General features: G+C 38.7%; 1 protein-coding gene across 1 annotated transcript in view; it reads right to left on the bottom strand.

Annotated features, from left to right (window-relative positions):
* Positions 1 to 3,005: 3,005 nt before the first annotated feature.
* The window catches only part of LOC144686704 (sorcin-like), a 47,629-nt gene continuing 38,982 nt past the window's right edge, over positions 3,006 to 11,652 (bottom strand). The window contains exons 5-8 of the mRNA XM_078552289.1: positions 8,968 to 9,115; positions 5,040 to 5,153; positions 4,050 to 4,108; positions 3,006 to 3,608 (exon numbers count right to left, since the gene is read on the bottom strand). Of these exons, the coding sequence (XP_078408415.1) occupies positions 3,582 to 3,608; positions 4,050 to 4,108; positions 5,040 to 5,153; positions 8,968 to 9,115 (348 nt within the window). The 3' untranslated portion in view covers positions 3,006 to 3,581. The remainder of the gene's footprint in view (positions 3,609 to 4,049; positions 4,109 to 5,039; positions 5,154 to 8,967; positions 9,116 to 11,652) is intronic.

The following is an 11,652-nucleotide window of genomic DNA, read 5'->3' as shown; positions in this document are numbered from 1 at the left end:
ATAACCAAGAACCCATTTGACTCAAAATCAATAAGCCAAATATCTTCAGTACATACCAATGAATGGCTAGTGATGTCAAGTAACTGCCCTTGTAATTTAAATCTCAAGTGTAAACTCCTCCACGCTTGAGATAAATTGAAATCCCTCCTTCAGAGTGGATTAAGTGCAATTTTAATTAGCCATATTTTTCCTCTGCTGTGCAGATTTCCTAATGTCAACTCTGGCCACTCCTATTTCAAAGGCTAAGATTTTCCAGCCCTGTTGCGGGCAGGACCCACTGGGGGGGTGGCAGCGCCCCAGCCAGGCCATCGACTTGTGGCAGAAACGGACAATCTCAGCGGTGGGCAGGTGCAGAAAATCTCACCCAAAGTCTTCCAAAAACTTATCAAACCTCAACTGACAAGATTGAACTGATTCCATAAAATGAAGTCATTGTCTGTACCAACTTTGCCTGAAAAACTTGCACTTTAATCATTTACTTCTGACAGATTAGTTACAAAAAAAAACCCTGTAGAAGCCAGTTGGGTTTCCTTTCAACAGATCCCTAGTTTTTTCAGCTGCTATGGAACATGATTGGACCATCATTTTTGGTGAGCCTTGAATAATCTCTATTGCCTTGGATTTTCTTTGATGTGAAGTATGTTGCAGCCTTTTTATGGCCAAGTTTCTCCCCATCTCATTAACATATCAGCTGTGGCTCAGTTGGTAGTGCACTCGCCTGAGTCAGAAGGTTGTGTTCAACTCCCACCCAGACACAAAAACTTAGGCTGACACTCCAGTGCGGTACAAAAGGAAGTGTCACACTGTCATGTGCTGCCATCCAAATGAGACATTAAACCAATGCCCTGTCTGCTACCTCAGGTAGGTGTAAAATATCCTATCGAAGAGGAGTAGGGAGAATACCCAGGTGGCCTGGTCAATAATTATCCCTCGGTCAACATCAGTAAAACAGATAATCTGGTCATTGACTGTTTCTGGAAGTTTGTTGTGTGCAAATTGGTTGCCACGTTTCCTACATTATAACAGTGACTAAATTCAAAAGTACTTCATTGGCTGTAAAGCACTTTGGGAAACACTGAAAATGTGCTGGCCACTAATCAGGTTCAATCAATACAATCAAGTTCTGTCAGACCATTCAATGATAGATTGGGAAAGAGGTAGAGGGGGGAAAATACATCACAATCAAGCCAATTCACACACCTGCATTGAGCAGGAATCACTATATTATAGCTTCCTACCCCAAGACACAGTTGCTGTTGCCCCAACAAAATAATTTCCTCTACATTGGAGACACCAAACGCAGACACCTTCGGTCTGTCCGCAAGCATGACCCAGACCTCCCTGTCGCTTGCCATTTCAACACTCCACCCTGCTCTCATGCCCACATGTTCGTCCTTGGCCTGCTGCAATGTTCCAGTGAAGCTGAACGCAAACTGGAGGAACAGCACCTCAGCTTCCAACTAGGCACTTTACAGCCTTCCGGACTGAATATTGAGTTCAACAATTTCAGATCATGAACTCTCTCCACCATCCCCACCCCCTTTCCGATTACCCCTTTTTTTCCCCAATAATTTATTTAGATTTTTTCTTTTCCCATCTATTTCCATTATTTTTAAATGTACTTCCATCCATTGTTTTATCTCTACCTTTTAGCCTATTTCGACCCCTTCCCTTCACCCCACCCCCACTAGGGCTATCTGTACCTTGCTTGTCCTGCTTTCTACCCTTAATTAGCACATTCCTTAGATAATCTTCAACACCTCTTTGTCCTTTTGTCTGACATCTTTTGGCTATCTCTACCTATCACTGGCCCTCTATCCAGCTCTACCTGTCCCATCCATTACCCCCCCCCCCCACCACGCCCCAAACCTACTTATATTTCACCTCTTTTCTATTTTTACTTAGTTCTGTTGAAGAGTCATACGGACTCGAAAGGTTAACTGTGTTCCTCTCCACAGATGCTGCCGGACCGGCTGAGTTCCTCCAGGCATTTTTATTTTTGATTTCCAGCATCCGCAGTTTTTTGCTTTTAACAAAATAATTCAGTTTTGACTAAAAATCAAACCTGGGATTAGTCTACATGACGTAGTTGTATGATCCCTTTGCCAACTGAGTTTTAAAGGCATGTCAAAGTTTACTTTTTAAAAAGTAAAGCTATCCTTGTCTGAAAGAGTTAGGTTCCAGCCATTAAAGTGGTCTTTAAAAAAACAATCTGGTAAGTTTGAATTTACTCTTCTAGTAATTGTACAATATTAGTTGTCTTTGTAGGCAGATCACAAAGAACCCAAAGTATATACACTTTAAAACTGGATCTCAGCAAAGAGATAGCTTGATAGTAAAAATTGCACCCGTCAGTCAGCCTGTACTAGCTGGTATTATCCATATGTTGATCAGAGCTGCAACCATAATGCAAATTCAATGTGAAACTTGCAAGACTACAGTATTAAACCTTACAGCACTTAGTGAAAGCAACCATTTAAAACTATTAAACATCATGATCACATTTTTGAATTTCTTTTTCCTTCTTGGGTAATGAAGGAATACTGTTAAGAATGGGAGAGGAAAAACTGAAGCTCTACATACATACAATGATGTTGAAGGAGAATATTTAACCAAAATGATCTTAACATGAAAAAAAATCTAAAAACACAAGATGTCCTGGGTGCACAGACCTTCTTAAACACTTCTCAGTTGGATGACTATTCACTGGGTCATTATACGGAGTGCAATATTATTTGGATGGAACCATAATCAACACTCTTAAACTAGAGCACTCTTGTATGAAAAATGCATTCCATGAACAAGATTGCAGATGATGTCAACATAGTTTGGTCAAACAGCTTGAAAGAGGAGTGCATGAGGGCCAATACGATTTTTAATAGTAAAAATACATGGTGGGAAGGAGGGCAGGGAAGATTTTTTTTCTGAATTGTCTTTGGATACAATATTTGTTTAGTACAGATAGATAGCGAGGCATTAAATTTCTATTTTCACACAAAGACAACTTATCTAAAAACATTTGTCACTAGTTTTTATTTTATTCCATTGACAATCGTATATCCAGCATTAACCAGAAAGTAAAAGATTTTTATTACATGGTGAAAAAGCAGTATGAAAACGTGAAAAAAATATAATCTTTTAAAAAATTGCAAATGGAAATGCTAGTCAAATGCAAAGTGATGTTTGGTTCACAAAAATGTGAGTATCATATTAACCTCATTACATCATACATTACAATAGACTAAAAACCTAAACATTTGTATTAAACTACACAAAGTTCCAAGAGGCACAATTTCAGCAAAGCCATTTACCTGTAAATCAACATTTTGCAAGCTATGAAAGAAATAAGCATTTTGGCAAAGAAATAAGCATTTTGGCAAGTGACAGCATAACAAATTGTGTACACATCATAAAATCCAATTTCCTTTTTTATTTTACACAATAAAAAAGAAAAAAATATACAAAACCACTAGACATGTATGCAGTTTGAGCAGGTTTGATTTATCCTCAAAGCAATATAAATCACTGGTTTCAATCAGTCATCAGCGACCAGTCTTTGCATAATGGATGCAATGTTGTACTCAAATGGACATGGTGCATTGGATAAACTATAAGAAAGAATAGTGAAGCAGAATGAAAAGGTTAATATTCATTGCGATTGCTGAACTAGTGATAAACAGCAACAAAACTGAAAAAGCAAGTCCATCTACATTAATCTGTTTCAAGACTGATTCAAACAAACCTAAAAAAGTGTCAAATCTCATGTTCACCATGGTTTTATTGAATAGGTGGTCAAAATGCTAGGTTGTTGCTCATCACTTAGTATTTAGTGAAACTGTAACATTTAACTAGAGAATGCATTACCTAAAAACCCGTAAAAATCAAAATATCAGGATTCTATCACTATCTATCACTTCAGCCTAATCATCTCAAAATTAAAAACAAATTCTACCACTGGTCTCACCGATACCAATGTTTGTGAGCTGTTGCCACTGCACAAGTTGTAATCAAATATTTTTAATGCTACCATATAGACTTTAGACACTTACATCATCATAGCCAAAGTTCACATATCCTTGCTGCAGACTGTCTCTTCGTCTGAAAGCATCTGTAAACAACAGTAACCTAAGTTGAGAGTGTGTTTCAGGTCACTAGTCCAAATGTGACAAAAATTGAAATTACTGCACAACCCAGTCTTCCTGATGGTTCAGTGAAAGAACAAAATGTGCAGTGTTGAACTATAAAGGCTAGGAAGAACCCTGGCAAGCTAGCTTTTAGTCAAGGGAGTTCTGAAGTTACTAAAATTAGAATAACAGTTATATGGAATGAAGGCAAGAAATCAACTAATCAAGGTCCCCACTCCTACAGGCAATAGTGTGACACAGATGTCTGGATAAGGGTATATTCTTAACCCCTAGAATAGTATACATGTATTACTGAAAGATACTTCGCGAAAAAGTTAAGAAAGAAAAGCATAATGTGAAAAAGCAGTAAATCACCAATAACACTGGCTAACCAAATGAAAACTGAAGAGACTTTCTATGCATTCCCAGCAAACCATAAAGCATACATGGGTGAGATCCAGCACTATCTGTTATAATGGGGCAAGATTGCAATTTTATGCTTCTTGAGGAAATCTGTTACATGAAAAGAACAAATTTGAATAAAATTATCAACTGGAAATAGAAAAGGAAGGATCTATGCAGAACAATGCTATTAAATGTGGATTATAAAATGATAGGTTTAGTCCATGGTCATAGCCTGTAACAAGATTTTGATTAAAATCTCCATCCACAAAAGGCACAAATTCAATCCACTGTAATCTGTATGATATGTAGGCTGTTTTGATGAAGGGTAGAAACAACTAAAGATAAAAAGCTAATTAAGTTTGCTCTCTTCCACCCCAAACAAATTTAGGTGTTGATGTTACTTTAAAGTATTAGTAAATAATTCTGAACTAAATTCTTTACTAAATTTAATACAAATTGGTCCTCCAACATAATCGTACAGTGAGTATATTTAGCAAAGATAAAGCATACCTGTAACTGCCCTTAATTTTACACAGCAGGCAACATAGTCATCAAAGTAAGTCTTGCCATCCTTACAGTAACGCTTTATAATACCAGTTATAGCTTGAGCACTCAATCGGTATCCTAGAAACACCGAAAATAACATTTTTGAAACAAATGACTGTAAATGTCTATTAGCCAATAGATTTAGAATATTTTATAAAACCTACTATAAATAAGATAGAAGCAAAACATTGCATTGATCCCACAAAGTTAAATCCTTAGACTAATAGTAATTCAAGGCTCCGAAGGTCAGACAGGTTTCTTTTTTGAAATTTCAACTTATGCGCCATGATGCTAAAAACCAGAATATTAAAATAATCTCACCCAGATGGCAGGTAACCTACTGTAAAACCAACTTTACATTACTGAAGCCAATTAAAAAATTAGTTAGTACTCTTCACTGTTCTTCCTCTATATAAATTCGGAGTGCAGACAAAATGGTACATACTCAAACTCTCGTTACTGGCAAAGTAACTCAGAAGCAGTAGTTCAATAATTCATGATCTAACTACAATGGACCATGTCCACTATTTTACTTATAAGCACGGACTACATGAAAAATTAGTCCTAGGGATTAGTGTTTAATAATTCGAAGCCAATTTTTACAATCAGTATACCACTACCAAATGGTTTGTGGAAACCCAGAGGCTGGTGAAAAAAATGTTTGAATAGGCTACAGTAGATAGAAATAAAATTGCAATAAAAATAGGGGAGAGGGTCAAAATGTGGGGCAGAGGAGGATAAATGAAGAAAGAGCAAAAAAGTGATTTAATAAATTCAAATATAATTTTTAATTATTTTGGTTGTTCAAGATTAATAACAGCTTATATAATTACTCCCATTAGCAGTTTTATTACAGCAGCAGTAACTGAAAACATGTATAAAATTCCTGGAAATACTGGTCAGGATCCAATAGTTAATTTTTCTGTAATTATGCCTTAGGTTTGCATGGTGGAACCTACATTGTCTTCTAATTGGCTGTCTAAAATTCCAAGAGATGCTTCTTGGCCAAATTTCAGGTCTAATGTTGAAAACTAACCTGCTCACAGCAATGAGACACAAATTGGATATTCCTGAGTGACTCAACAGAGTAGGTGCTGCCATAAACACCAAAGCAGCAAATGATTAATACCTTAAGTGTTTGACAGGCAAATTATGCAATTATTCATAAATTCAACTACTTTCATCTTCTCAGCAAACACACTTCCTAACAAAGAAGAGCAAAGTGAAGGAGCTAAAGAACAGAATTAGAAATAATCTAAACATTGTGGATTTTGAGAAGGATCAAGAGCTTAAGCTGCGTCCAATAAACTAGATCATTTCATTTACAACCTTAGGTAACATGGACTATTTCTATAAAATCTCAGAATATGTTGCTCAAGAGTAACGGTGTAAAACCTTAGAGAAATTAATTAAGCTATTTTAGTTTAAACTACTACAATTGATACTCTCCAATACACCAAATTTACACCGTTAGCTAACTTAGAAAACAATTAATTTTGTTGCGTAAATACAAAAATGTGATATTGCTCAAGGAAAGTGGAACTAGCTCAATTACCTTTATGCTCAACTATGCACTCTCCTTTTATGAAGTGTGACTTCAGACTCATTCTCTTGGTTATTCTACTCAGCCAGTAATATTCTTGACCACCAATGCAGGTTTTTGGTGAAATTCTGCCAGAAGTCAGAGTTTTAATATTACTAGTCGATCTCCCATGGCGTTACGCACGCTAAGTCAGAGAATGTGGTCTCTCTCTTACCAGTCTCTGTTGTCTTTGTGTTGCTGTTTGTGTCTCTCCTCTTCTGTCTCTCTAGTTCTCTTCTGCCTCTACATTTTTGCTTTTTCTCTCTCCATCCTCTTCTGTTTCTCTGTCTTTTTTCTTCTTTCCTTTCATGCGAGAGATAGTGGGTGGTATGGAATGGTGTGGTGGGAAAAGAAGCATTAGAGGGCTGCAAGCTACATTTTCTGGTGGGGACTATGGAGAAAATGTGGCCTGAAGCCCTCAGCAGCTCCCTTCCCATACCCTCCCCCATCACTCATGCTTCCCACTAATCATTTTCTCCCATGTTACCCTCTATCCATTTGCTTTCTCGCTACAACCTTCCTTTTTAAACTACCTGCTCAAAAACTTGCATTTCTTCCCCACCCTTTCTCTGTTATAATGTTACATTTAACCCTCCATCCTAGATACCCATTCACTCTCCCCAAAGGAAGCAAGTAGCAAGTGGTTCCTTCACCTTCTTCCCCATTTCCTTCAAAGACTTTGCTTCAACACTTTTTTCAAAAAAACACTTGAATTAAGAAATCAGATTAGAACAAGGAAAGGTACTGCATCAGTTTAGTTATGTTTTCTAAAGTATATAGATCACGAAATAAAAGCTATAATAATGTGCAATCAGTATAGTCGGTCTTTTTCCTCTTACACATAGCCTCAAAAAACTCAATATAAACATGACCTGAATAAAACCTCTGAAATTTGCCCTCCAACTTTTATTTAAATCATTTCTGCTCAGTTACCTTACAAAATTACTAGTAGCTAAAGATACTCAGTATTTCAGTGCCTAAAAAATACCAATGCATCCTGGGAAAGTGGACACATCATTTACGCTCAGGCAGCACAAGAGGAATTTAGCTAACAGATGAACAAAAATATTAAATACAGGCCCAGATTTTCCGAAAACACTAACACCTTCAATTTAAAAACTTAATATATTAAAAAGCACATTTATTAATACATATATTATTTTTGTTTAAGCCTTACTTTCGATGGAGAAATTGTTGCTGAAAAATTGGAAGCTGAATTTCTTTTCAGAAAGCAATTTCAGTGATTTGTGGGAGGAAGTAATACAGCAACACATGGTGTTGTTACAGGGAGTGTAACACAATTTTCAACGGTAAACTTATTACCTATAATATTACCAACTACGGTACACCAGGGATCTTCAAATGTGTGTGGCATTTTTACATTGCAAATTTTTGCAGAATTTTTCAATGGAAGGTATGACCAACATAAGAATTGGTCCATGGGAACAATGTAATTGAAAATGCTGATTGGTTTTTGTAATCATTCATTGGTCCCTTGAGCGATGCTTTCTTTCAAGCTGAGATTGTTGCTATCCAGTAAACAACTAGTAGAAAATAATTACATTGCTATGAATGGCATGATAAAGCATCTAAAAAAGACAATTTCCAGTATATGCTTAGCAGCTCTCCCAACTTAAGAGATAACTGAACTGCATTATTGAGCAGTGACCTATTTGAGGTTGGCTTCCTTAAAAGATTTCATTCTTGCTCAATGAAGAGCAGAAGTTGCATCTCACAGCCTTCTTAAAGATATCAACTTGCATTTATATTTTTAAATACAAATAGATCCATTTATATCATTTTTTAACCACTGTTGCGAGTTTGAGGTGTCCAGGATAAAGATTTCAACAAAGAATTATTTAATATTTTAAACATTTAAGTCCTGTGTACAAACTGAAGAACAAAGTACTCCAGACTTGTACTTACTTTTCCATGAGCAGAGCCACGAGAGATCACCTAGCACAAATCATTAATTGCTACAGGTCCATACAATCAAGTGACTTCAAAGCAAGTTTTAATGAGTCATGTTAACCATCCCACTGCTTTAGAAAAGTTGCTCCCAAATTAGAGCTTTAATTTCTGGTATATTTAGCATAATTGTTTCATAGCTTTTTTTAAAAATCCTTTAAAAAAATTCCCTCTCCACTCCCCATTTCTTCAAAACTTCTACCACTTATGTCAAAATGGCTTAATATTCACAAGTTTTCTTCAAAAATTTAATAACAAAAAATGAAATGATTCAGATAAACTAAATTATTCTTGTCACAATGAATATTATTACAAAATGAAAAACATAGATTTACTACTTACCCATTGATGTAATAGCCTGACCAAGCTCAAGCGGTTCTACTGTCCCACTTCTGTCTTGATCATACATCATGAAGTTCTGTTTCCATCCATTTAGTGCTGCCCACAGCTCTTTAAATTCATTAAAGCCCATCTTCCCAGTCATATCTCTCTGAAATGCTCCAGTCAAGAATCATGTTTGTTACTGATGATCTACATACAGTAGACACTTCAGTTCTAAGTTGTCAGAATTAACAAACGCTATTCAAAAATACTTCACCAATAACTGCAATATTAAACTGTATACTCTGTTCCAAAATATATACTTTTTAATTCTTTAACAGGGTGTGGGTGTTGCTGGCAAGACAAGCATTTATTACCCATCCCTAATTGCCCTCGAGGTGGTAATGGTAAGCCCCCATCTTGAACCGCTAAAGGCCATGTGATGTAGGTACACCCACACTGCTGTTAGAGTGTTCTAGGATTTTGATCCAGCAATAGTGGAGGAACAGTGATATAGTTTCCAAGTCAGGGCAGTGTGTGGCTGAGAGAGGAACTTGCAAGTGGTGATGTTCTCATGCCCTCGTCTTTCGAGGTGGTGGAGATCGCGGGTTTGGAAGGTGTTGTTGAAGGGTCCTTGCCCAGTTGTTGCAGTGCATTTTGTAGATTTGGTACACACTGCTGCCATTCTACATCGGTGGAGGAGAAAGTTAATGTTCAAAGGTGATGGATGGGGTGCAGGTCAAGCGGGCTGCTTTGTCCTACATGGTGTCAAGCTTGAGTGTTGTTGGAGCTGCACTGGTCCAGGCAAGTGGAGAGTACTCAATTACACTCCTGACTTGTGCCTTATAGATGGTTGTCAGGCATTGTGGAGTCAGGAAGTCAATTACTTGCCATAGGATTCACAGCCTCTGCCCTGCTTTTGTAGCCACAGTATTTATAAGGCTGGTCCAATTCAGTTTTTGGTCATTGATAACCCCCAGGATGTTGATGTGTATTTTTTAATTCATTTACGGGATGTGGGCTTCACTGGCTGGGCCAGCATTTCTTGTCCATCCCGAGTTGCCCTTGAGATGATGGTGATGAGCTGCCTACTTGAGCTGCTGCAGTCCATGTACTGTAGGTACACCCACAGTGCTGTTAAGGAGGGAGTTCCAGGATTTTGACCCAGCAAAAGTGAAGGAACGGTGACATATTTCCAATTCAGGATGGCGAGTGACTTGAAGGGGAACTTCCAGGTGGTGCTATTCTCATCTATCTGTTGCCCTTGTCTTTCTAGATGATAGTGACCATGGGTTTAGAAGGTGATGTCTAAGGAGCCTTGGTGAATTCCTGCAGTACATCTTGCAGATGGTGCACGATGCTGCTACTGTGCGTCGATGGTGGTGGGAGTGAATGTTTGTGGATGTGAATGTTTCTGGATGTGGTGCCAATCGAGCAGGCTGCTTTGTCCTGGATGGTGTCAAGCTTCTTGAGTGTTGTGGGAGCCCAGGCAAGTGGGGAGTATTCCATCACACTCCTGACTTGTGTCTTGTAGGTGGTGGACAGGCTTTGAGGAGTCAGGAGCTGAGTTAGTCGTCACAGGGTTCCTAGTCTCTGACCTGCTCTTGTAGCCAGTGTGTTTATATGGCTAGTCCAGTTCAGTTTCTGGTCAATGGTAACCCCCAAGATGCCAATAGTGGGGGATTCAGTGATGGTAATGCCATTGAACATCAAGGCATAATGGTTAGATTCTCTCTTGTTGGAGATGGTCACTGCCTGACACTTGTGTGGCACGAATGTTTCTTGCCACTTGTCAGCCCAAGCCTGGATATTGTCCAGGTCTTGCTGCATTTGGACATGGACTGCTTCAGTATCTGAGGAGTTGTGAATGGTGCTGAACATTGTGCAATCATCAGCGAACATCCCCACTTCTGACCTTATGATGGAAGGAAGGTAATTGATGACGCAGTTGAAGATGGTTGGGCCAAGGTCACTCCCCTGAGGAACTCCTGCAGTGATGTCCTGGAGCGGAGACGACTGACCTCCAACAACCACAACCATCTTCCTTTCTGCTAGGTATGGCTCCAACCAGTGGAGTTTTCCCCCCGATTCCCATCGACTCCAGTTTTGCTCCTTGATGCCACGCTTGGTCAAATGCAGCCTTGGTGTCAAAGGCAAACACTTTCACCTCACCTCTGGAGTTCAGCTCTTCTGTCCATGTTTGAACCTAGGTCAGGAGCTCAGTGGCTCTGGCGGAACCCAAACTGGGAGTCAGTGAGCAGGTTATTGCTAAGCAAGTGCTGCTTGATAGCACTGTTGATTACCCCTCCCATTACTTTATTGATGATCGAGAGTAAACTGATGGGGTGGTAATTGGCTGGGTTGGATTTGTCCTGCTGTGTGTACACAGGACATACCTGGACAACTTTCCACATAGCCGGGTAGATGCCAATTTTGTAGCTGTACTGGAACAGCTTGGCTAGGGGCGCGGCAAGTTCTGGAGCACAAGTCTTCAGTACTATTGCCGTAATATTGTCAGAGGCCCAGAATCTTTTCACTATTCAGTACCTTCAGCCATTTCTGGAAATCACATGGAGTGAATTGAATTGGCTGAAGACTGTTATCTGTAATGCTGGGGGACTTCCAGAGGAGGCCGAGATGGATCATCCACTTGGCACTTCTGGCTGAAAATTGTTACCAACGCTTCAGCCTTATCTTTTGCACTGA

Source organism: Cetorhinus maximus, chromosome 11 (genome assembly GCF_964194155.1).
Source record: "Cetorhinus maximus chromosome 11, sCetMax3.hap1.1, whole genome shotgun sequence".
Taxonomy (NCBI): Eukaryota; Metazoa; Chordata; class Chondrichthyes; order Lamniformes; family Cetorhinidae; genus Cetorhinus; species Cetorhinus maximus.
The sequence above is the reverse complement of the archived record's forward strand: the minus strand, read 5'-3'. Positions and strand labels throughout refer to the sequence as shown.